The sequence below is a fragment of the Pteropus medius genome, unplaced genomic scaffold (assembly GCF_902729225.1).
Source record: "Pteropus medius unplaced genomic scaffold, Ma_sr-lr_union100, whole genome shotgun sequence".
NCBI lineage: Eukaryota > Metazoa > Chordata > Mammalia > Chiroptera > Pteropodidae > Pteropus > Pteropus medius.
Genome location: NW_024344437.1, coordinates 2,412,527 through 2,440,270, shown reverse-complemented (window position 1 = coordinate 2,440,270; position 27,744 = coordinate 2,412,527). Strand labels below are relative to the sequence as shown.

Below are 27,744 nucleotides of genomic sequence, written 5' to 3'. Positions count from 1 at the left end.
ACCTGCATTTTAGATCAGATACAGAAAGATTCACATAGAAAAGATTAAGACACACTCACTACTCCCCTGGCGAAGAAAGGGGGAGAGATAGAGCCTTTGCTCATTTACCAAGAGGGTCTCCGAGTTAAGCCAGATGCCGGCTTCTGTCTCCACCTGGAGAACTACTGAACATGGGCACCAGTAACACGATTTCATGAGCTGGGCTCTGGCAGGTGGCACTATCTGTGTGAGTTTAATGGTCACTGAGACTTGGGCAGCATCCTTCTATGTTAATTTTCGTGATTTGCTTTCATGGCCACAGGTGGGCAGTTACAGGGTGAATGTAGCAGGGAAGAGCAAAGAGGGGCTGGGGAAAAGGAAGCCAGACAAAGACGGGGCTCGGCTCTTCGCAACCACATAGGCCAGACAGCCAGCTGGGTTGTTGAATGTCAGAATAGAAGAGACTTCTCATTTTCCAGTTGAAAAAGAGGAATACAGAGCCGTCGGGTGAAGGTTACAGGGCTGATTGGTAACCGAAATTAGTCATATCACTGAAAGGCTCCCTTTCCAGACTTCTTCGAAGATCTGTGACTGTGTAAACCAATTACTCAGAAGGGAGTTTTGTGATTGTATGTCTCGCTGGCAGTGATAACAGCTGCGATCCTGTTCAACTCCTATGATGATCTGGCGGAAGGTTCCGAGGGAAAAGAAGAGAAGCGCTGATGGAGAGATGTCTGAGGCGAAGCTCGTCACAGGCTGAGGCGATGCCCCCGCCGCGGCTCAGAGCTGGGCTCGCACAGATGCACCGCGGCTCGCTGTTTGTGGGGGCTGCGCGAGACTCCTAAAAGATGTAAGCGGGGAAGAAACTCAGCAGAAAGGAGATGCTTTCGCCTGCGGAGACAGGTCCCAATGAAACTGCACACACACCCCACTTTCCCCCGGTGCACATAAAAGTTAATGGCACCACACCTGCCTCCCAGATGGGGCTCCCTGGGCAAACGCCTCCTCATCCCCCAGGATTTTCCAGCGCTGGCGCGAGCTCCTCCCTCGCCGGAGCCGGGGGCTGTCCCAGTGCCAGGCGCCCGCCGGAGCAACGGCTGCAGGGCGACGAGAAGTGGGCCTGGCTCGCCTCCATTGGTTGTGCGAGCCGGAGGGGCGGAGGGAAGACGCGCGGTCCTGGCGACACGCGGGCCCGGGCTCACACGCGCTGCGCAGCTGCTCCGGTGCGCCTCGGCAGCGCGCCCCAGATCACCGCAGACGGCTTCGCCGGCGCCCATCGCCGGACCAGCGGCGCCTGCAAAGAGGTCAGCGCGGCCAGAGCCGCACCCCGAGGGCGGGAGCGCGGCTGGGGAGGTGGGCGCGTCCCGGCCCGCAGGTCAGCGACCGCTCCCCACGCGGCTCGCGAGCCCAGGCAGAGGAGTCGGGAGCCGGGGATGCGCGGGGCGCTGGAGGGGTGCTCGCGCTTGCCAGGGGCGTCCTCACTCCCAGCCTGGGGTGGCCCTCTGGAGCCGCCTCCCAGTCTCTCCCAGGCTCCCAGAGGTTTGGCCCCTTCGCGGACACCCTGAATCCACCCACTTCGCGGCCAGCCGCGTCCTTACAGCCCCGAGCAGCGTCCACAGCCTGGCTTTCCCGATTCTCACGGTAACTTCGCGGGGCTGCGCAATGTCCTTGGCCCCGCAATGACCCGCTTCTGTCGCGGAAGCAAGGAACCGGGACGATCTGTCCTCGCGTCCGCCGCTGCACAGACCGATTCTTCCGTGCAGTGTAGACAGTTCTACGTTTTGCAGAGGGCGCTTCTAGGTGCATTCTGTTTTTTCCCCTTTGTGGTGTGTGCGGTCATTCTAGTGTTTGCTTTATACCTATCTGGCTCTCCCGGGTCCTCGGTCCCTTCCTGGGGACATTGCACGCGCCCACAGCCCGCTTTACCCCTTACGGCGATCGCGCGAGCCTTTTCACCTGTCTTCGGTGGCTCCAAATCTGGGGAAATACTGCCTGGCGCTGAACACTGGAGTTCCCCGGCGGCGGTTCCCCGAGTTCCCGGGAACCTGTTGGGGAGCCGCACTAGCTTCCCGTCCCCACCCCTGGTCTGATGAGACGCTGTAATCTTGCGTTTCCCTGTCGAGGTGTGTGGATCGTTGGAGTTCTGACTTAGGAGCGAGGTGTGCAACGTGCCCTCCCCGGGCTTGCAGAAGGACCCGTTCATTCACAGAAACATCTTGCTGAGGACCAGGTTTGACGCCTGTACCTGAACGCTTCCTCCTCCAGATGCCTGACGCCCGCCCGCCTTGGGGTTTGGTGTCACACTGCAGCGACAGAGTCTCTTTATTGATGTCCTTCATTCCTCTACTCGTTAAATCTCCTTCTGAAATGTTCCACTAAAGGAAGTACTTAGGTGGTTCTTTGTGGCAGGTAATGGGATCCGATGGCTCTGGACGTGTCAAAGCCATCGCACTTGGTTAGGGCCACACTGCAGGTGCAAACGAACAGCGATTCCGTCCCGGGACCATCCCCAGGGACCACTCCCCAAGATGTTTGACCTCCGCTACTTTGCACTTCAGAGTTTCCGGATTCATTGTCAGACGACGGCCTATCAACAGGAAAAGGGGCAAGCTAAGTGATACTCTTTTCTTCAAAGGTTTGCCCCTTAATGCAATCTTGCAGCCCAATGCACCCTCCTTAAAAAAGAAAAAGATAATACTTAACTAGCGTAAATTATACAACTAGACTGAGTGTCTTAGCTTATTTGTGATCTAGCACCTACAGGTTTTTAAATATATTTTGTAACTAAAATGCCTCATTTTGCTAAGTACAGAGGCATCTTGTGCTTCCCCCTCCCCCTCCACGCACACACACCATCACACAGGTAGGCGCTTTATAATCAGCATGCAGTTAATCCCTAATGCAAATGCATTTTTGAAGTGTGTGTTAGTGCGACTGCCTTGCACCTCGGTTGCACTGACACCACTCCCCAGGGCATGTCTTTCTCCCCTTAACATGCTGGACATTGTGAGGACGGGGGACCTCTGCCAACCTCAGAAATATTCTGGAGATATTAAATTCCCCAGAATAGATGGGATATTCTATTTTTGTGTTTTTGTGTTTGAAATTTATTATTTATTTGCCACAGTTATTATATTTGATTTCCCTTCATAAGGCACAGTGCTTTGAAGAGCTCAAAACTCCTTCATGGCTCTAGTTAAAGAAGACTCACGTAAGGTAACATCACTACATTCTCCCTGTGGTGCGTTCGTCATCTCAACATATTTTACGGGATGTCCATGATGTGCACGGAGTTGTGAAGGGTTAAGAGATAACTAATGACGAGATGACGTGTGGCATCAAATCAATCGGGTTATTTGCAGGTTTCTCTAGTTCCTTCTTTTTCTTTTTTAATGGGGGCAGATGTAGGATGACAGAGCTGATTGGTGAGAATGATTAATCATACTAGTCATTAAGTAAATTTGCAGCCATATATTTATTCTAAGAATGAAAGAAGAACTCATCACAAGCAAAATTCTCTAAATTGGCCTCTATTCCAGATCAACTCTCAGCCCATTTGATAATATCCCTCTCCAGGAGTACACTTCTCCCTGAACTTGTATTTTAGTATCTTACTTTTAACTTCGTAGAGTTTCTGTAAGCATTTTTATATGTAATTACTTATTAGGGAGAAGCAAAAACTAAAATTATGCCTTAATTTTTGTGTTTTGCTCATCTGGGCTTTTAAAATGGCCATTTAATAACCTGGAGAAATACATTTCCAAAGGGCCCTTGACATCAGGCACCGTGTAGGTCCTGCTTGCCTGGCTTCTGGCATCCATGCACCGTTCAGTAAACATTTGTTAAATGAAACTAGAAGCCGAAAAGTAGTGTTGAAGAAAAATGTCATTTTCTTCAAATAGATATGTGTGGAGCATATTGTATTATTATATTACTATGTTAATATAAAGTATCACAGGCTTACTTTTTATAGACCTTCATTTTATTCACGACAGATAAAAATAATATTAAAGATTTAAGGTAGTTATTGGAATAGGGAACCCAGAAAAGAAGAAGCTCAGACTAAGTGCATGAGTTGGCAGAATTTCTTTGAGCTAACAGATGTACCTAGAGAAATCAAGCCAGGGACTTAGGTGCAGAGTCCATGAGACACACATGTGGACCAGCTTTGGATGTAGAACTCAGCAAGTCCACCTGTGCATTCACTGGCCATTTCAGGTGCAGGGGAGCAGCTACTGAGTCACATTCTGGGAGCACTTCAGTTCTGATTTGGATTTGGGGCATATGTGTTATTGGGATATCATTCTCAGTCTCATGATACAGAATGCCTCTTTCAAGAGCTCGTTATCAATAAGATCCATGCTCATGTTCACACTTGGAACCAGGAAATAGTTGTTGGTTAGCCTATACTAAGTTTTGGCAAGAACAACAACAACAAAAAATGGAGATGCTGAGTAGTCAAGTAATCATACACAATTTAACAGTATCTCTAAGCATGAAATGGCACAATCCAGCCAAAACAGTGCCGATACTTCAAAGCTCTGAATTCATATTAGTAAGAGGATAGACTGTCATTAATATTTTCTGAGTTCCTAACTTCTAGATTTTCATCTATTAAGTTACATTAAGATGGGAAATCTGTCCATCAAGATTTAGTTTGTATTATGAGCTTGATTGTTGATGCTGAGATTGTTACAATAGAGAAAGGGTCCGAAAATAAGCCTGTAATAGTTGTTAAAAAGAATAACTAATGTAACAAACATGAATACAGTTTTTGACAGGAAACAACAAAATACTGTTTCAAATTTAGAAAGACAAGAAGATGACTTAAACAACAATTAAAACACTAAAATCATTCATTCAGGGAACTTTCAACGTATAGATTTGCTCCCTAGGGGAAACCAAAATAGCACCTTTTCTGTCTAATTTGCCATAGTAGTCAGGTACTGGTTAGAAGTGCCAGGTAATCTATCAACTGTTGCCAATTAAACTGGTTTGGTTCGTACTCGCTTTTAATTTCTCCGTGACCAGAATGATCACAGAGAGAACTACTCTTCTCATTTCTTAACTAGAACATTCACAACATCTGGTAAAATACGACTGGAACACAGAGTGCAATTAAGCCCTACTAGGCAGATTGACTTTCTGGCCTCAGCCTGAATCTTAAACTTTGAAAGGAAAGGCACATGAGAACCATTTCAAAAGATGTGTTAAGTATATACAGTACAGAAAAAAGAGGAGGAAGGTAATGAGGAGAAAGAGGAGAAATATTTCTAAGCTTAAAAACCAACATTTTCACTGCATATGCTACAAATAAATTTTAATTCTATTAATGAAAATACCTTTATTCTTTTTTCTGATTATGATACATGTTCTTCATATCAAAGTTCAAATATAGATATGCACAAAATAGAACATGAACATACTACAATATCACCCGTTAACAAAAACATATGGTAACAGCTTGGTGCATTGACCTCTTGTTTAGTTTTGTTTTGGTTTGCTTTTCCATGCCTCTAAAATTGCGTATGCATGCACAGTAGTAGTAGCAGTGCTAGTAGTTATGGTTTTACAGAAAAATGGAATCATACAATGCACAATTCTGAAACTTACTTTTTGACTTAGCCATACAAGACTAGCATCTTTCCACGTTAGAAAATATACTATTTTACTATACCAGAATCCTTCTTGTATGCCTCTTAAATCATTTATTTAACCAGTCCTTGACTCATGGACATCTCAGTGGCTCCAATGTTTAGCTATATAATACATTTTTGTGCATACATCTTTTAAACTCGTCTGATTTTTTTCCCATAGGATAAATTTTCAGAATTTATTATTTACATTGTTAGCCTAATAACGCCATATATTTTGGGGTAAAAAGGGAAGCACTCAATTCATTCAACAAGTAGTAGACATTACATGGTTTTTTGGTGTGTGTCCTTAAACTTTTTATTGATGTTTAACATTCATATAGAAAGCTACACAAGTCATAAGTAAATAATTTATGATTTATGTATTCAGTTTGAACACACCCATGTAAATGGAACCCAGGTCAATAAATATATATACATACATTTACCAATACCCTCCTTCACGCCCCTCATGTGCTTTGCCGACCTGTCGTTCTAGCAATTCCTCATGAGAAAGTTCTTGTCAAGCTTGTTGACTTCCGTTTCCATGAGTCAAAGGCTGAATTAAGGACACGATGTCTTTAAGATTGATAGTGTAATATTGATTGACTGGTGGGATTTTAGACCTTCAAAAAGACTCCTTGCCAACAAAGCTGTCCTGGTTCAACCAAATGAGTTTCCAAGATCCTTCGTTCTGTCCCCTTATCTCTTTATTATCTCTATCAGTTTGGGCCTTAAATCTATCCATTGGATCCTAGTGACACATATTTTGATTCTTATGATAAATTAACCTCTGGATAACAAAAGAAACTAAATACTTGTTTTTCTTCTGATGTCCTCTTATTGGCTACCCAGCTCAGCTCTGAGCATAGCGTGGATCTGGAATTGGAAAAGGAGTCCTGGGCTTCCAATTTGTGGCTTCCGTCACCAGCTGTCTCCTTCCTCCATCCTTTATTGGAAGGAGTATAAACAATGACCTTCAAATTTCACTTAACTTTTGGAGACCTCAGTTTCCCGATTTTTAAAGACTTCCAGCGCCCAAAGTCTATGAATAATGTTTTCTTTTTGTTGTTGCTTGTGGGGATTTTTTTGGTATTGTTTAGTTTGTTTTTGTTTTTTTTATAGAGGAAAGTCAATATTGCAAGAGACCATAAAGAAAGAAGGAATAAATTAGATATACCATAGATGATTTAAGTTAGTTCCGCAATGAATGACAAGAGAAAATATGTGCTTCTTTTGTGCCCATGTGTTTTCATTCCTTTTATTTCTCTAAGAAACTTGAGGTCTGGATTAGTTTCTTAGCAAAATACTGCTTAGGATGTCACTGCTCACATCATCATGACTGTGATCCAGGTAAAATGCTACTCAGAGTATGTTCCATGCTCCAGTGCCAGCCCTTGAATTGTTAATTACTCATTCACCATGAGATATGAACTCGAGCCAGAGTATTCATCAAATAAGATACTAAGCACACTTTTTAGTTTAGCTCTCTTTTGTGGCAAGACCTTCTTGATGAAGAAGGAAGCAGTGCTTTGCAAATTCCTTATCACAAAGACGCATAAGCCACATATTCTTGAGGAAACCAAGTGGCCACTTTCAGGAGCATTGATCTCCAATGTGGGGCTTTGTAGTTAAATTGAAATTTTTATAAAAATATAAACATTTCTCTTTCTGTGCTAATTTTCCATTGAATTTGTTTTGTTTTGTTTTGTTCTGTTTTTGTTTGTAGAGGAGGGTGGTCTTAACCTTGAGATAGAATGACTAACAGATTACCATGGCATATGATAGTCCTGAATGTAATAAATTATAATAGTCTTCCCCTGCAATAATCAGAAAGCGGGTATTGTCCTTGACCCTTTTTATCTCCACAGATGAGCACAGTGGCAAGGGCTGTGATTATAAGGAACTCAGTAATTTGCAAATGATGGGATTATCATGGAGTTTAATTTAAAGAACACTTTAAATTAAAAACAATGCAGCTGCTTCACATTCATTCAGATCTTCATTGACTCACTAGGGTAAATTCTTTTGATTTTTAATGTGCTCTTCAAAATACATTTGTTACAACCCCCTAGCTATGTTCACAGTAATGAATTTCAGGATTTATAGCACATTTCTCCAACCTTTCCTCAGTTATCCCAGTGGACACTTAACTAAACAAAACCTTTGTCAACTATTGTTGAAAGACACAATTGCTTGATATAAAGTATGATCAGAGTTTGCTCTGGAACCTGCAACTATTAATTTTATTGCCATAACTTAAATATTTATAAAATTTAGAGAGTGTGCCTCGTTATTCTTTACTATTGAGTACTTACCCTTTGAGTAATTGATATAATTTTTATAAGATTATTCATTCAATAAATATTTTCATGCATCTAAAAACAGAACAAATATGAACTACCTCTCCAAGCTTCACGTTTCTTCATTCCTTTACTCTTTTATTCATGCGACCACTCAACAAATACTTATTGAGCATCTTTATGCCAGACACTATCCTGATTCATAGATATGAAGATAAGTGAAACATGAGTCCTCTATTCTGGAAGTTCACAGTCTATCAAAGCTGATCAACAAGTAAACAAATATAATTAGTATGATAAAAAGTGAGAAGTGCTGGTGTAAAAAGGTATAGAAATTTTAATGAGAATGCAGAGGGAAAAGCCAGAAATTTGCATAAAGTAGATGGGGATTTATGTTGTAACTAGATATACAGGAGGGAAATCTTGAGTAGTCTTGAAGAATTAACAAATTGGATTTGGGGTAGAGTTTGGGAGAAGACATGTAGAAGAAATATAAGGATTAAACATAAGGAATTTTTAAAACTTCGGGAAATTGAGAACAGTTTGATGTGCCTGGAACACCAATCTTAGGAACAATGGAAAAATGGAGATGAAACACAGCATGTGACCAGATAATAAGGAACATATAAGACAGATAATATATGAAAGGTCTTTTAGATTTCTTACTCAAGATGATCATTATGAAAATTATTTATACATTATGCTCATACATATAATGATAATATTTGATCATCTTCCTTTTCATAGCATATAATCAACAACTATTTGTTGAATGAATAATTAAATACACCAGAGTATATAGTTTTTCTTAACCAAAAGTGATACTATTGTCCCATTACTTGTACAATGAGTTGTTTTTCAATTCAGGTCATGAGTTAGTCTTAATGTCTTCATTATCTCTCATCTACTCTCACTTGAAACTACTTATGCATGTTTAAGTGACAGCTAGTCAGGTCTGTCCTCATTAGGCTCCAGCTTGTTAGGAAATATATTTTTGACTATACTAGTAGCTAATTCTCATACCTTTTTTTTTTTTGATATGGCACTTTTTATTTATTTTATTTTATTTTTCCTAAGGCACCCTTTCCTTTATTTTGAACACTATGTAAGCATAAAATATATCATTTGTGCCTTAGTCTCTAAAATTTGACTGTGTTGAGAAATTAGGATGTTCAGTTTTAAAGTAGAAAGAGAGGCTCAATACTGCCTATCGCTTTCTTAAGGTTCACTAAATACTCACGATATTTTTTTAATTGAAGAAATAATTTAAATCCCCCCCTCCCCATTTACTTTTCCCTACCCTCTACCCTCTGGTAACCACCAGTGCATTGTCCCTGTCCATGTAACTCTCATATCTTTAAATCTCACTCTTGTGTGAAATTAAAGCGAACCAAAACATCCTGTACAATTCATTCTCACCAGCGCTATAAGGGGTTTTAATATATTACATATGCAATTTATGTAATTCTCAGTTATATTTAGAATTTGACTTCTTTACAGTTAATTTCTTGAATATTCATCATAACCTCTGCTGTCATAGTATAGTAAGATCTTATGTCAGTCAGTAGAGTTAGATTATGCTACAATAACAAATAAGCCAGAAATTTCTGTGGTTTAAAACAACAAAAATTTATTCATTATTCACAATAAGTATTAATAAGGCTAACAAGAGTGATGAGACTTACATTGGTTACCCAAGAACCGGAGTGACAGAAGCTGCCCCACACTTACACGGTTCCTGCAGCAGAGGGGAGGGATGAGGTAAATCTCACACCAGGTCTTACATTTTCTACCCGGAAATGACATGTCATTTTTCCCACACTTCACTGGCCCAAATGAATCATTTGGCTACCCTAAATTTAGAGGGGATGGCAGCATGCAATCCCACACCATGCCTGAAGGAGGAAGGAACAGCAGAAACATGTGAACAGCATTAATGACCACAAGACTGGAAATTATCCCTATTTTACTTTAAGCCTCCCCAGAGAGAAGGAATATAAGGAATGCAGAATTTGGAGACAAAGAAATAATATATTTAAATTCCAGCCCTGCCTCTAACTTGGGCAAACTTTTAAATTCTGATCTTTAATTTTCTCATCTGTTAAAGACAGGTGAGAGATAATAATAACTACCTTAAAGAGCTTTAAAGATTAGAGAAAATACGCAAGTGTCATGCCTGCGCACCCGCGCAAGCACATACAAAATGAGTATATGCTTTTATTTAATAAATATTGGCTGCTCTCTTTCATGTTGTTGCTGTTATTTCCCCAAACTGGCTTGCTGGACATTCTTTCTCCTACACAAGCATCCCGAGTCTGCCCTCCCCTGCCTATCATGTTCTGAAGATGTGTTCCATTCCACAATGACTTGGGGATGCTCCCACCACTCTCTTGCCCGCCCCTCTACTTCCTGCCATTCTTCTGGTCTGGTGTTCCCACTACATCCCAGCCTACCCCACTAAAAGAAAGGAGAACTGAGAGTAGATACAAGTGTGGCGAGAGATGTCTGAATGTGCATTTCTGACCAAAGCCATTTCTATAATTGAATAAAAAATAGCAGAGCACACAATCTAAAGGGTAAGGTGAAGAGCTTGATCTTGATAAAGGACAAAGTCAAGGTCAGTTAAATCTTGTATAAAAAATACTCATGATTTCATTGAATGAAACCATATTTACCTATATTTTTGAAAGAACGTACAGCTATTTTATATAGATCGCCAGTGCAGTAGTCTGTTTTCTACAAATAATTTCTCATTATTTTTCAGTTTTGCCTCCTTGCATTTTTAAGATGAAATACATTCTGGGAGAATTTGAGCCTATACTTATTTATTGTTTCCATATTGTTTTTAACAGATTCTGGTCTTGATTCATTATCTAAAATGACAACAAGCTGCTGAGGACTTGATTTCCTCCCACACTTGATAGCCTGCCATACCATTTTGTTCCATGTTACAAGGAACATGTACACATTCTCTTTGTTAGCCAGACTTCTGAGTTCACTGTGCCGCCTGAGACAGAGATAGAGACAGAGACAGAGACAGACAGAGACAGAGACAGAGAGCACGCATTAAGGCAAACTCTGCTGCTCGGTTCACACCCAGGATGAGCAGGACTGTCAAAATCCCCACATGGGATCGTGCTTTCCTAATGAAAGACACAACATCCTCTTTTCTGTCTCCTGCCCTCCCTGATGTACCTGGGAATCCTGGTAGGCGAGTAACCTCAGAGCCATGGGAGAGTACTATGTCTCCTTGTAGGATTAATGTTTTACATAACCTCTGTCTAAACCTGACTCATCTGATATTCATCATTTCAGGGTATCTACCTATATCTTCAGACATACAATTGGTGATGACTGGTGAAAAGCACTATTAATATCAATGCTCCCTATTTTTTTCATTTGCAGCTGCATTTTGCAATGACTACATTCAATTTCTAAATTGTTTATTGGCCTCTATTTCAAAAGATACTGACCCTGGACTGTGAGAGTTCTTGTGGTCAGATTTCACCTCTTGCCACACTGCAGGACTAACCCAAAGTAGGGTGATCAGGGAGGTGGTTGCTACTTTAGGAAATGCAAGGCAAGTGCACTCCTTAAGCTGGAGAACTTGCAGTTTGAAGCCTGTTTGACAATTGCTTCCTAAATAAAGTCTCCCACTGTGCTTAGCTTATTTGCTACTGTTTTCCTATTAGTCCCTGCGTGGAACCTGGGCCTCGCTGGCTGTTATGGGCTCTCAGTGCACTTCTCAAGAGTCTACTACTCCTTAGTCCTCATTAGAAAACTACTCTCTTGGACCTGAGGGCATTATGCTAAGTGAAATAAGTCAGACAGATCTCACTTACATGTGGAATCTAAGAAACAACACAACCCATCTCTGACTCATAGATACAGTGAACAGATTGGTGGTTGGTAGAAATGGGGTGGAGGACGAGGTGGATGAAGGTAGTCAAAAGGTACAAACTCCCAGTTATGTATAAAATTAATAAGTCATGGGGGTGTAATGTACAGCATGGTAACTATAGTTAATAATACCGTATTCTATATTTCAAAGTGGCTAAGAGAGTAGATCTTAAAATTTCTTATCACAAGCAAAAACTTTGTAATTTTGTGGTGATGGATGTTAACTGGAATTATTGCGGTGATCATTTTGCAATATGTACAAATATGAAATCATTATGTTGTGTACCTGTGTGATACTGTGATTTATAATTAAATATGTATTTGGTCTTAATCCCTATTTCTGGCACAGAGCTCATAAAACCCTAGGACTGGAAGAAAGCCATAAAGGTGTCTTTTGTTATGTTAATGAGCAACGTTTGGACTGCCTAAGGATAGGGACTGGTTGGGGGCGGGAGAGGACACTAACCATGTGATCAGAGGACTGGAACTTCCAGTCACACCTCCTGACCTCCTGGGAGGGGAGAGGGGCTGGAGATTGAATCAATCCCCAAGGACTAGTGATTTAATCCATCGTGCCTATGTAATGCAGCCTTCATAAAAACTCAAAGGGCAGGTTCAGAAAGCTTCCAGGGTGGATGAACACGTGGAGGTGCTGGGAAAGTGGCAGAGTGGCACACCTGGAGAAGGAGTGGAAGCTTCCGTGCCCTTTCCCCATGCCTTTCCCTATGCATTTCTTCCATCTGGCTGTTCCTGAGTTATATCCTTTTATAATAAACCTGTAATCTAATAAGTAACATGTTTCTCTTGGTTATGTAAGCTGCTCTAGCAAATTAATTTAGCCCAAGGAAGGGTTTTGGGAACCTCTGACATACAGCCTCTTTATAGGTCAGAAGTACAGGTAACAACCTGGGCTTGCAACCAGCAGCTGAATTTGGGGCTGGGGGACAATCTTGTAGGATTAAGCCCTTAATCTGTGGAATCTGATGCTCTCTCCAGATAGTATCAGAATTGAGTTAAATTGTAGGACACCCAGCTGTCCTGAGAATCGCTTGTTGGTGTGAAGAACCGCCCTCTAGTATTGGAATTGGCATCTGAATCTGTTTAACCTGAAACTAATATAATGTTCCATGTCAATTAAACCTCAACTTAAAGAAAGAAAATGACTTTCTCTTGACTCAAGAGGTCTCCAAAGCCCTTATCTTCAGGTATTTAAATAGTAGGAGTGATGACCTTGGCTGCTTCTGAAGATGACTGATGATGAAAAGTGAACATCACTGGATTTCATGACACTAGAGGCCCAGATGGGGATTCAGACTAGTTGGCGGTGGCAGGAGTGAAGTCCTGAATGAGGTCGTCAGGCAGCATCTCCCACCACCATGGGTCCAGCTGCCTGGGTGTATTAAACTTCCTCTAACTCATTCTCTGATGCTTCACCTCCAGGACCTGTATGTATCAGTGGGCATCATGAGCTGATGGTGGCAGCAACTATTTGTACTTTTCCAATGCCCATTGAAAAATTGGGCTTCTCTCATTGATCTCTTTCGAAGCACTTAACATTTTGGGTTGCTGATTGAATATTTTACCAAACATATTTTCTAATTTCCTTGGGGATGAATCATTTTTTCAACTTGTATGTTGAAAAATTCCAAACCTACTGAAAAGCTATAAGAATAATAACAGTGGACAACTGTACATCCTTTAACTAGACTAACGAATTGTTAACATTTTGACACATTTGCTGTATCATCTTTATGTGTATGGATGTGTGTGCACAGTAATTCCCCTTATCCACAGTTTCACTTTCTGTGGTTTTGGTTACTCAGGTCTGAAAATCTTAAATGAAAAATTCCAGAAATAAACAATTTTTGTTTTAAAGTGCACACCAGTCTGAGTAGCATGATGAAATCTCACACCTTCCCTCTTTGTCCCATCTGGAATGCAAATCACCCCCTTTGCCCAGTGTCTCCATGCTGTACATACTCCCTGCCTTTTAGTCACCTACTAGCTGACTTGGATATCACACTGCTTGTGTTTGTTTATTTATTTATTTTAAATTAATTTTTTTTTTGTGGTGACATTGGTTGATGAAATCCAATGAGTTTCAGCTGCACACTTTAACGGTAAGGCATACATATATTTACACAGTGTGTTCACCTCCCATAGTTATATTTCTTTCTGTCTCCACATATTTGACCCCTTTTATCCTGTCTACATCCCCTTCCCCCGGCCTCTTCCCCTCTGGTAACCACTAGTCTATTGTTCATGTCCATAAGTCTCTGTTCATTTGTCCTGTTCACTTGTTGCTTTTAGGTTTATATCCCACATATAAGTGATAGCAGTGCTTGTGTTTAAATCAGCCCTATTTTACTTAACAATGGCCCCAAAGTGCAAGAGTAGTGATGCTGTTAATTCAAATATGCCGAAGAGAAGCCATAAAGTGTTTCCTTTAAGCCAAAGGCATATGTGTATCGGAAAAACTGTAGTATATATAGAGTTTGCTACTATCTGTGCTTTCAGGCATCCACTGGGGGTCTTGGAACATATTGCCTGAGGATAACGGGAACTATATATTTTTTTTATTTTGGCCAAACCATTTGAGGGTTAGTTGCTGATATTATAACATTTTATGGCTATAAACTCCAACAGACATTTCCTAATAACAAGAACATTCTCCTATATCACACTTAGGAAATTTAATATTGATATAAAACAATTATCTAATTGACAGTCTATATTCAAATTTCTCCAGTTCTACTAATGTCATTTATAACAAAACTGGTGTTTTTCTGTTTTTTTGTTTTTTAATTTTTCTTTTTCTGTTCTAGGGAGCTTGCATTGCATTAGGGGATAAATCTTGAAATCTGCATCCTGCTTTTTGTCCTAAGTATTCAGCTGACTACTAAATAATATAAAATGATAAAAACTTGATATATTCAAAACTTAGCCTGCCTAAACTGCCAAGCATTATTATTTTTATTTTACTAAGCATTATTATTTTTAAATACCCATTTTACTGTGGAAAGCATCATCATGCTTTGACTATCAGCCATAGAGAACTAGAAGAATGAGAGAAGTTATTTAGCAAAATTCTTACGTATATGTTATGTTAAACATTAGGCTAATATCCAGAAGGGATGGGCAATTTACATACTTTGTAATCAACAAAGGTTATATTTGTACTTGTATTATGAGGGATGATGGTTCATTAATTCAAGTAAATGCTATACCTTAATTAAAAATGCCATCATGTAGAAGACTCTGTGAACTTGAGTCCCTGCTGGGAAATGCAAGACTTAAAACATTTATACATATTTGTGATATTCCAATTTATTTTTAAGGAATAGGATATAAAGCATCTTAATTTAACAAATATATGGCTATAGTTATCAATAGAGGTAGATATAGTGCCTTGTTTAATTAATTTGCTAATAATGCAGTTCTTTTCAGACAACCTATGTCATTTTTTTCAAACTGTACCTGTATGTGTGATTTTATGGTTATTAGTCTTTGCAATATTCTTATGTGAAAAAATAGAGAATTGGATGCATTAAATAATTTATATTTCTCTCTTCCCTCTGCATCAATTATCAAGATATTTTAAGTAGAAATGAAGTTTGGGGTTTAACTTACGAATGAATGAAATATTTTACCCATTCTTGTAAATTGAAATTTTATGAGACAGATGAGAATTTACAAGAAAATGTACACCCCTCCTCCAAAAAAAGTCATTTACAGAAACATGTACAAACAGAGAGGTCCTCATTAAACACATTAGCTTAGAGGTCTATGGGAGATGGAGGAAAATGAATTGAGGAATGGAGAGAAGGAGGGATCAATGATGACAATAACCCATGAACTGAGGAATATATGTATTTAAAAACGGAGGTAGCAGTAGAAACAAAAAAGAAAAAGCGGCTTTGATAGGGAGTGATACAATCTCACATTTTCCTCTTATTATACCTAGTGGCATCGATGGCCCATGGATACCCACTTCTGAGGAATCTACTTGCATTTAGAGTGGAACTTCATGAAATGGTTATAGAGAAGCCAAATTTCCAGGTTTTTCCACATTCCCTTAGAGCAGTTTTAGAAGCACCCCGGGAGTGGGGACACCTTGGTGTCTTCCTGTAAAGATTTAAAAAAAAATAAATAAACAATCACGAAATTAAATTTACAAGAACAAAATCTTTCCAACTATCATACTCTATAAGGAGACTGTTATGAGCGTTTCCTGATTGGACAAAAAATATATTAGATACAAATTATGTTAACTGTAGAGACAGAATGAGAGACAATAGAAAAAAGGAAAACAGCATTCTACCGAAGCATGATTTAATGGGAATTATTAAAAACATGTCTAGTCTGATTAAAAATAAGCAAACCTTTTGTATACTAATCCTATGATTTAACCAATTCTAGCTACCTGAAGAATTAAAAGTATTTTTCTTAATACACTTCTGTTGGAGGTCAAAGCTGAGTGGAGGGAGAGAACCGAACCTGCAGGCCCTCATTAAAAATGCTGTAGCATCTCCAAAGGCCAATCTTCTTACCCTCTTTCTTCCCACTGATTCATCTCACACTTGCCTATGAGCTTCAAGTCGTTATTTCTCTGGCTGTTTGCCTTTTCTTTAAATCAAGTGTTTAGCCAATGACCTTCTCTCCTCCCTAAAAGCGGCTTTTATTATTTTGCTACTACTTAGCCAGTTCATGCTTTCTTCAACCTTCAAGTTGCTACTTTTCTTATTTTGACTTAGGCTAAGTGTGTTAGCCAAGGGGAGTCCAGTCTCTTCAAAGCACAGGACAGAGCCCCCGCCCCCACTCCTCATCCCAGGTCTTAACACCATTAAAGAATCGTGAAAATGCTATTCTCAGAAGTGGTTTTATATTTGACTTTTTCTCTGGAAAATTATTTGCTTAAACTATCTTATTCTAAGAGAGTATCATTTAAAAATAATTGTTCTTACTAAGCCAGAGATTTGGACATAAAATTTTCACATAGAATATAAATATAGCAAAAATTTATTAAGAATAATATAGTAGTTTGATTTCTCCAGGAAAACAGTGCCAAATAAATGCAAGAGAACTCATTTCTATAATTACTTTTGAGGCTGTACAAGATAGATGATCAAAACAATTATGTTCATATCCCCTTTTGAAATACTTTCTTGTGTTTTTTCTAACTTCACTCAATCGACACTGTTTTTATATATCAAGAACAGTATATTCTGAATATTCTGTGAATTATGTCTTGTGCGGGTGACTAGTTTTTAAAGAATTAGGACAAAAGAATTTGTCTAACATAAAAATGTTCTGAGTATAATTTAATTGCTTTGCTGAGGAAGTTACTTTGCTGGGCTGGAGGCTAATTCAGATAGAAAAAAGTCATCACTGAAATACAGAGATGGAGAAGATTGAACTGAATCCAAAGCAACCTAATGACTTTCTCTAGAAATTGATTTTAAAATAAATCACTGAGGCCAAGGTGCTACTTTGTCATTTCTTTAATTTTCACCAAAGTACTATGAAAAATTCTGATTGTATTTTCTGAAGATTTATTTGATCTGTGGGTAAAGCAGACTGTTAATGTTAATTTTTTTGCCTTACATTATATAGTTCAGGTCCATGAATTCCAGTGCATTATTCAATTTTTTCCACATTTTTCCACATTTCTTCTCATAAGATTGTCCTCTAAGTCAATACTTGGTAGCAGATAGACTCAATTTGTATTCTTACTTTGTTTTGTTTTTATTGGGCTGATACACAGTGAGATTCTACTCATTTTCACACAAAATTCTATTCTCCCAAAGCATTGTTTTGATAAGTAAAAGCAGTTCTCGAATAGGCAAATATATGGATGGCTGAATCAACTTTAAATAAGGATAGCATGTAAGATAATAAACTTTATTTTCATTATTACAAGTGTAAAGGTAAATGTTTACAAGTGAAGATTTACATTTAGAGAAGAGTGAGTGGAAAGTATGGATTGTCAACACCAGGCAAAGAGAAAGCATTGAGAGAGAATATAATCATGCAGATTGTAAAGAAATGGCTCAGGGTCTTATATAAAACAGGCTATTTTCTAAATAGAGCTAAAAACAGCTTTGCTCAGATATGAGAAGGTCCCTTCCTGATTCTGAAAATGGTAGTTTCTATGTGTTCTACAGAGAAAGCTCCAATATATCAACTAAACCCATTACATTATAATTTTAAATTTTATAGTTCAACATTTGTTTACTGAAAAAAAAAAAAAAACATTTTACCATGTCATGTTAATTCTTTATCAAATTGTTAATAATGGTTTGGGAGGACTACCTTTTGGAGAATGACACAGCAGGGCTTGATGATTAAATGTTGATTCGACATAACAGCTAGGGTATTCTTTAAAGTCTGCAAGGGAACAAAGCAGCTTGTCCCAGTTTTCCACAACAAAAAGCCTTTCGAATAGTTGTTATTCACATAGAAATGTATTTGAATGTAGGTCAGAAACTCAGAAGTTGCTGTGCTAGATTTGAGGCTGACTGTAGGCTGTTTTATACACCATTGTACTCATATTGCAGAGGTCCAGGCCAGACTTCTGCCCACAGGCTGGCCGCAATGGACTTGCGATGCTTATGTGAGAGGATTTAGAGATGAGGGCCTGTCAGCTCTTCTTTCTTTTACAAATTGTGAAGGAACACACTAGAGAATACAATTTTGTCCTTCCAAAACTACAATTCTCATAATCACCCCACAGGAAAGAGTGTTTTTATTCTTCCAGAGAAATGGCACTGAGTGACACAGAACCAGAGACCCCCAGGTCTGCCTTATCTGTGCTGTCCCTTCATCCCCCACCCCCACTGGGCTCATGGTGACATTACAAGTCCATTCTTCCTCATTTCAGTAAGTGACTGCCTTTTGTAGATTTCTTCCCCGCGCAGTTTTTTTATTCCAAGAAACAAAGGAAAAGCTGGCTAACCATAGACCTAAACATTTCTACAGATCATTTACAGTATTGTGACCTAGCCATCTTGTTTTTCTTTCTTAAAAATCACTTTCTAAGAATGAGTCGGAATGAAAGTATTACAATCCCCATATGCCTTTAGGTGCCCCCTGAAATGAGAGTCCACTGGCACTTCCCCAAGACAGGTCAAAGCTATGCATTTGAGATGAAGTCTGTTCTTTCAAGAAAAGAAACAAACAGTGTTTGCAGGAAAAAGACCAAGAAGCATCATCTTAAAACACACTTGTTTGATTTCATTTCCACAATGCCAACTTCAGCTTCATTCACACTGTCATGACACTTAAACTTGTACAATTTGGTTCATCCTGAGCATTGTACATGGACTGTCAAGACATTTACCAGAGAGAAAGATTTATCAATTTTTAAAATTTCAATAAGGAAATGAGAATCAATGTCATCAAATTAAAATTATCTCTAATAGTGCATATACTCTGTTGTTTCGGAGCAGAACAATGAAATGAAATTTGTATGTCTGTTGTGTTATTAAGAAGTATTCTGGAAATGATATTAAATCTGAAATATTGGGGGGGTATTTAAAGGAGAAGATATTTAATTGTGAAATGTCAATTAAGGATACACGGTTTCATTTATCCATTTCTACCATTCTTCTAAGGCCGCGTGGAAAATTAGATACTTTCCCCAAATCTTAGCTTCATTGCCAGTTAACTATCCCATAGACATCAGGCACACAGTGGGCTTTTTGTGTGAAAGAAGGTGATCTACAGGATGTATAAGTACTTTTGGAATATTTATACTGTAAAGAGATACCTCAGTTTTAACAAGTGGCCTGGTAGCCAGCTGTGAGCTCTGCTGCAGAATGGCTGGTACTCCAATGACATCATCTGTGCTTCCAGCTCACCCCCAGAAAATGATACCGATTTGGATATCAAATAGGGCTTTAGAAAAATCAGCCACTTGCAGCTGAATCTATGACCTGCACACGTTCACGCACATTCAAACCGTAGGACTGGTAAGTTCCTCTGGTCTTCCTGGGCACTCAGGGAGAACTCTTTTTCTACTTGTGCTTTACCTGGGATAGCCTTTTACAATTTTCTAAGTACGATTATGGAAACGTTATCACATCTTAACTCAGGACCTCCTGTAGAGGTAGGAAATATGAGCATCATTTTACAAATGGGAAAACTGAAATATCAAGACTAAACTTGTCAGAAGTAAATGGCAGATAGGAACTAATTACCCAAGTCTCATAATTTTTCTCTTCCTATCATAGTTGAAAAATTAAGAACACAGTTCAGGCATGAGTTCTAGTCACTTCTCTGTCACTGTCCAGCTGTGTACCCAGTAAATCACAAAGTTTCTGCAACTCAATTTTCTCATCTGCAAAATGTGAATAATCCCTGCTCTACCTGCCTTACAAAGTAGTTTGTATGAGAGACACACAAAATGCATCATTCCTACCTTTTTCTTTGCTCATGCCGGGAAAAGAGGATGCAAAATTCTTACTACCAGAAAGACAAGAAAATTAAGACCAGATGGTATAAGGGGTGAGGATGTGCGGAAACCTAGTCCTGGCTTGTTCTCTAATTAGACATCTTTCTTTTGTCAAATCCAATCTTTTGTCAAATTTTTCTCAGTTTCCTCAGGTAGATTTAGGAGGTTTCGCCAGAACGTCTGGAATATTTCAATTCAGTCCAAGAGCGTTCTACCTCCTTTTCTTTCCTATACTTCATGCTGCCTCTTAGATTCTCTTTTCCCTAAAGATGAACATTTACGTGCCGTAAAAAGGCAAGTATTGCCAAATCAGTGTAACGCATTTGCAATTCCACTGTGATTCTCTTTCTTTTTAAAGGCTTCCCAGGAGCCTGTAGCAGACTAATGAAATCAAAATCACCAGGCAAAGCCTAATGAGGAGTAGGAGTCAAATTATTTTAGGAACTACACACAAGACACTGCCCGTGGCCTACTGAGATCATGAGCCTGTGTGACGCCTGACAGGGATAGCCCTCTCAGAAATGTCCCCTCCTTTCCAGGGATCATTAGTGATGCTCAGCTCTGGCCACAGTAGCCAATGTCAGCCCCTCAAATCTAATTAGATTTGGAGAGCAGAGGGAAAGGCAAGTTTTCAAGGTAGAATACGGAGCAGAGTTTAGGAAAAGAGGAAGCCAGGGCAGAGGAGGTATTTCCACATTTGTGTTTCACTACATCTGATGCAAAGAGATTTAGAAGTTTACAACACAATGATCTAATGCTGTAAAGAGCTAGAAAGAACATCTTTTCTGGACTTGAAGAAAGAGTCATTTATGGGGAGAAATCATCTTCAGGCTGCTTCCCTCATCCACATGATCTAGAGGCCCAGTTAGAAACCAGCTGTGACTTCTCCAGTCATGGAGGAGAGGGTGTCGGTGATGAGTTGAATGCACACCAAGAGCCTGAGGAGTCAATCTCTGTCCCAATTGCTGCCTGCCCGTCTCAGTCCACTTTGCTCCTGGCTAGGAGAATATTGTTCCTTCTGAACACCTCTTATATGCACACACACACACACACACACACAAATACAAATACACATACGCACACACACATATTTTGACCCAACCATTTATAATTCACTAAATACTTCCATTACTTCCATGCCTATTATCATGATACCTGCATAACACAGTGAGGACATGGGGCAGGTGTCATAAATTTTACAGATGAGAAAAGTGAAGCTGAGCAACTGCAGGAAATTTTCCCAGCTTCTCAAAGATAAAGGAGAATTTAGACCTCAAACTCAAGAGTCTTATGAGCAAACCTAGTACTATTTCTGCCATCCAGAGGGAATCTAACCTTCGTTCTAAGTTAATCTAAACTTTCTTATTCAATGACTAAACTATGCAGAACAAAGAATGTAGGTAGATCTAAAAGGAAAAGAAATACATAGAAATGGCCCCTGATCTCAAGAAGGCACAATTTTATGAAAAAATCAGCAAATTATAAACGTTTGACAAAAATCAAAGTTCCCACAGTGACCAGGACATGGAAGCAATCAAAGTATCCTACAGTAGATGATTAGATAAAGAAGCTGTGGTACACATATATAATGGAATATTACTCAGCCACAAGAAGAGATGAAATACTGCCATTTGCGACAACCTGGATAAACCTAAAGATAATCATGCTAAGCAAAATAAGCCAGACAGAAAAAGTTGAAAACCACATGATATCACATATATGGTATATAAACCTAAAAGCAACAAACAAACAGGACAAACAGAGACTCATGGACATGGACAATAGGCTAGTGGTTACCAGAGGGTAGAGGAGGAGGGGGACAGTGAGGTAAATGGGGTAAAAGGGCTCAAATATGTGGTGACAGAAAGAAATATAACTATGGGCGGTGAACACGCAATGCAATGTTTATATGCCTCATTGTTGAATTGTACACCTGAAATTTACTGGCTTTTGTTAGCTAATGTCACCATAATATAAATGTATACATACATACATACATACATAATAGCACATACAATAATATACAGTACATAATACTTGATAATGATGATAAATGACTATATTACTGGTTTATGTAAAAAAAATCAAAGTTACATGTGCAATGATTCTTCAAAGCAGGATAGAGGAAAGCACTGGTTGGGGATTGTGCTAGTGGGCTGGAGGGTGCACAGAATTAATTTTCTGGAGGAGGGAGGTTTGGAGCTAAAGTTTTCGGTCCTATTCTCAGAGCATCCACTTGGAGCATCTGTTGAAATCGTGGCAGATGGAGCACATCAGAAATGTATTTTCCTTTTTATCTTATCTTTAGTTCCTTGAAGAAACCTGGCACCTAGGGTACTGTGGAGATAAAATAAAAGTTCATTTTTGTATCATCATTTGTAGTGTAAAGACACAAACATGACTTGTTCCTGAGGCAGTTATTTCATTCTTTTTCCTCCCTTCTGGGTTTTATAATTAAACCTTCTGAAATGAAGACTAGCAATGAGATTTAAATGTAATATTTTCTGAACAATGCACTCAGTTGTTTTGTTTTTTTGTTTTGTTTTGTTTTTGTGTTTTGCAGCATCGATGGACACCTAATCCCCTGCTACCTTTGTCTGAAAACCAAGAAGTTTTGTTCTACTGATTTAACTGCCTGAAATTTTTGCTGACATTATACAGGGGGAAAAAATGCTGATTCTGTCCTTTTTTAACCCATGTGTGAAACTTTGACTTGCAATATACTTATTCATTCTCTGACCCTCATAAAGATGTCTGAACCTGACTCTTCATCTGTGTTTTCAGGAAATGTGGAGAATGGCACTTTCCTTGAGCTATTTCCCACATCCCTGTCCACATCGGTGGACCCATCCTCAGGCCACCTATCAAATGTCTACATCTATGTGTCCATATTCCTCAGCCTTTTAGCATTTCTACTTCTGCTTTTAATCATTGCCCTCCAGAGGCTCAAAAATATCATCTCCTCCAGTTCCTCCTACCCTGAGTATCCAAGCGACGCGGGGAGTTCTTTCACCAATTTGGAAGTCTGTAGTATTTCCTCTCAAAGGTCCACTTTTTCAAACCTTTCATCGTGATGAAAATGGAAGACTCCTTGAATGCTGCTGCAGCGTAGGTCTTCCCTTATGAGAAGTGTCACATGACGCAGTTGCCTCATGAGAAAAATGACCTTTTAATTTTTGTCAACCAGTTAGACCTGTTTCTTCATGATTTATTTTTCCATTCATGAGGCTTTTCATTTATGAATGTAGAAGCCGATGTTGACAGAAATGTGTGCAAACCTCAAGGTGTATTTCACACAAACCACCTGACGAATCAGGAGTTGGCTTCTTCAAGGTGGATCAGTTCATTCCAGCCGTTGGGCACCCGGGGCAGTTCCCTGAGGGCCTCGCAGTGGGTGCTGTCTGCGGACTCTGCATCTCATTTCTCTTACAAAACTGTGAAACCAACTGAGCCAGCAGAAACTGGCAAAATTAAGTCTGAGCTATTTAGAAGATATTTTCCATATTTAAAAGATAAAGCAGAAATACCAAATGAAAAAAAAAGAGTCAATTTAGATTTAATGTATAATATTTCTAAAACTAGAGGCAAAAATATGCTAAATGTTTTATTTAATTTCACATTGACAAATGAGAATCACATTTATTGATGAATTAAGTTGTATTTGGAAAAGTTTTAGAAGAGTTTAACTTTTAATTATGATGCAGTTTGTAATGTATTTCTTCCTCCTGAGGTTTTTTTTCCCACTTATGTTGTAATGTTCTAGAGTTGCAGAATTCTTTGTGGTAATTTCTGTTACTATTGCTGAGAGAAGAACCCAAAAAGGCAGCAGGAAGTTTTTATTTTATACCCATAATTTCCATCAGTGGGAATTGAGTATATGGAAAATATTAATTTAGTTGTGTTTTATACAATAATAACTCCTGGCAGTCATGTATGTTCCTTTATTCAGTTGCACAGTCTTTATAATTTTAGTACAGAATTATATTAAGTCTCTGAGATGTCAGATGTTTGTTTACTCTCATTAGGTTACATTGCTAATATATGTTATTATATACGCCGTGAATGTTACATGTCTCTGATAATTGTTGTATGTGAAGATAATACTCTGCATTACAATTCTAGGACATGGGTTTGTATTAAAAATTATACTCAGGCTGTGCAGCTCCTGGAAGCCTGGTGATCCTGGAAGCTGCCCTACTGTGGTCAGCCACGCATTCTGACCTGGAGGCGCACACGTGGGCACAGGCATGGAATGTGGAGGAAATCAGGCTGCCTGTGGCGGGTGGAGCAGGGGAAGCAAACTACAGCTTCGCAAGATAAGAATTTTAATTTGAAAAAGAAATGCCCCCCTCGGCATAAACGCTGAACTTGTTCAGCCTGCGGAAGCGTGGCATCAGCATAGCCGCGTCTTCCTGCGGCAACAGGGCCATCCTCGTCCTGATCACCTGCTGGTCTTTAGGAGTGAAGCTTCACACGCCTTTTGGACTGATGGCTGGCAGCACTACCCACTAACTGGAATGAGGTAAAGAATCCACCATTTTCACAAGGTTTATCTTTGTCACTCTAAAATGCTAGGAGAGATGAGGCCTGGTAACGATGATCAGGTTCCTTTTTCTTAATCCCTAAGTCTCACTTAAATCAAACCACATTGAACTACTTTTATATCAATAATGTTCCCAAACACCATAAAAACTGCAGACGGTCACTGCCCTAAAATGTATAATTAGTGAAAAATTTAACTCTGCTGCCATTTAAAGCATAGCAGTGTGTTGGAGTGTTATTTTGTTGTATAAATGCTGGACTAGAAAAACTCTGCTATTTTAGATCATTATCGGCATTCTCTGAACGTGTGTGTGTGTGTACACACAATGCATTCTCGGAATATATATATACATGTGTATATATTCACAATAACCCATTAAAAGTTGTATGAAAGCTAAGAGGATTACAGAGGCATCTATATTATCACTTTTGCTCTTTGATTCATCTTGTGTTATTTTGGTTACTGAGGAAGAAAGGACATGGATGAAGTGATATTTAAAAATAAAGAAATGAGTTTGCCACACAACAGGACAATCTGAGTATTATCTGTTCTAAGGAAGGACTTTATACTCTCTAGAAGAGACATAAAGCCTTCCGAAAATAAATTATTTTTAAAAATCTGCAGACACACTCCCTCCCATCCCTGCTGCGATGGTTCTTGCTCTCAAGGTTAAGTTGAATTAGGAGCAACATTCGAAGATGTAAAATAGGGTATGTGCTGACAAACTTGCGAGGATAACAGGCTGTACAACTTGAGATGAATTTATGTTGTTTAAGAAGTACAGAAAGGTTAGAAGACTGGCTTATAAATAAAGAAGTAGAGCCCATTGAAAGCCTGGTTCTTCTCGTCTTCTTCAGTGATGTGCTCCACAATCTTCTCTTCTTAGGAGGCTTTTCCCATCACCCTTTTTCTGCACATCCTCTCTGAAGCGAGGTCAGTAATGTGTGGCCCAAGTGTTAGCCTCTCCCATGTTAGAATCACCTCTCTCTGGGGCAGTGAGTCCCACACTTCCCTGGTCAAAAGAATCACCTGGATGCTTGGGAAATATTCAGGTTCCCAGGCCACAGCTCTGACGTCAGGAATGGAGGACAGGGGGTCTTACCTCTTGTCCACTACCTAAATAACTGCCATTTCTACAAGCTACGTGTCCCTCCACACACACAGCTCATAGGCCCCCACATCCCGGAACCAACTCACTTTCCTGCTCAGGTCTGAACTCCAGGCCGCCCGCCTCAGTGGAAAGCTGCTGCCGTCGCACTGAGCTCAGCGGAGAAGGGATGTGGAGAAGGTCATATCTCTTTGCCCCCCATAACATCACTTTCACAAGACCATGCACATATAGCAGACTAGGTTGGAGGATTGGGGGAACCTGATGGGATTTATAGAATGAGAGAAAATATTTTACACTGTATATAACTAGACTATTTTCACAATCTAAAGAAAGCAATAGCACAACTAGAAAATGAACCGTTGTCAGAAGCAACACCAGTTTCTACACTTGCTACCCTGCCTGAGGTCTGCCTTCCCCACAGGGCTCCCACTTCAAACCCATGGCAGGCCCCACTTTCCTTTAGACCATTCTGTCCTCTAGGATCTGTCCCAGTTGGGAAAACACACAGGGCCCAAGCCTTCCATACCGCATTTCTCAGAGCCTGAGTTAGGGTAGAATGGCCCAAGGAAGCGTGTGGAAGGGGTGAGTTTGTGGGGGGAGGGAGGCGGCTGTGGGAGCCCAGGACCAGCTCTCCTCAGAGCCTCTCCGTTCGTGAGAGCCCAGTCATGCTCTTTCTTCCTGGTTATCCAGTAGGCAGGTGGCTCTCATGATCCCATGTGTGCGTGTGCACACACACAGAAACTCACAAGCATACACAAACGAGAACAAAAACAATAGCAAACAAGCCAAGAACAAAAGTCCTCAATATTCAAAGATAGCGACTCAATTTTCAAAGTCCACTTACTTCGATTTAACCCTGCCTTTGATGGCTAGCCAGACACACTAGTTTCCCCGGGTTCACCCTTGTACTTCAAAACCATGCCTAAATACCTACATTTTGCAAGAGACAATTCCTAGTAATACTCCTTTTATTGCAACAGAGTTCACTGACCCCTGTAGTCACGTCTGACCATCCAGCAAGTGCTGACTGCTTTTCTTTATCTTAGATCAGGTCAATTCCGAGGTAGGGTGTGTGCCACCCTGAAAACATAAGCAGACTCTATTATCATCAGGCATTTATTAAATAAGTCCTTTGTAACTAGATAGCAAACAAATATAGTACCTGCCCTCATGAAGCTTACAATCTGGTGAAGAAGATACCCACGAAAATCAGTGAACAAACAATATGCATGGTTACAACTGCAATAAGCACTTTGAAAAGACTAAAATGGTGAAATAATAGACAACAAAGGAAACTCACTTAAGATATGGTGGTCAGAGAGGGCCTTTCTGACATGATCATACATAAGTATTGACACATGTTGAAAAGAGATTCTCTTAATGGGATTAGCATGTGCAAAGGTTCTGTGGCAGGACAAGTCTTGGCTGTGCTGGCAGCAGAGGTGAAGATGGAGAGGTGGCAGGGGAAGATTACGTGGATCTGGTATGTTACAGTCGGAGTTTGGGTTTTATTCTGAGTGCCATAGGACTCCATCGAAGAGTTTTAAGCAAAAAAGTTAAATAATTGAATTTATGTTTGAGAATGATTACTTACTCTAGCTGCTTTGTGGAAAATAGACCAGAGATGGACAAAAAGTTCTATTCAGATCCACCCTGGGTGGAGTAAGGGAGTGGGTGAAGAGTTATTCTCCCAGCTACAAATATCTATTCATCTTCTAGCCATGGAAACAGTTTTAGCTCCGATGATCGTTACCACACAACTGCCTCCCTCCTCCCCTCCTTTCCACCACCCACTCACCTCCCTCTCTCTCTCCCTCTCTCTC

General features: G+C 39.8%; 1 protein-coding gene across 4 annotated transcripts; it reads left to right on the top strand.

Moving 5' to 3' along the window:
* The first annotated feature begins 607 nt into the window (after positions 1-607).
* On the top strand, positions 608-25,335 carry LOC120610617 (serine-rich and transmembrane domain-containing protein 1). 4 transcript variants are annotated; one of them, XM_039872985.1, is made up of 2 exons: positions 608-1,354; positions 22,831-23,031. In XM_039872985.1, exons 1-2 carry the CDS (start codon positions 861-863, stop codon positions 22,904-22,906), a joined length of 570 nt encoding a protein of 189 aa, XP_039728919.1. In that variant the 5' UTR covers positions 608-860; the 3' UTR covers positions 22,907-23,031. The 4 variants fall into 4 exon arrangements, with proteins under 4 accessions (XP_039728919.1, XP_039728920.1, XP_039728922.1 ...); XM_039872986.1 differs by having other exon boundaries at positions 610-1,283; XM_039872988.1 differs by having other exon boundaries at positions 1,174-1,354; positions 22,831-25,335.
* The last annotated feature ends 2,409 nt before the right edge of the window (positions 25,336-27,744 follow it).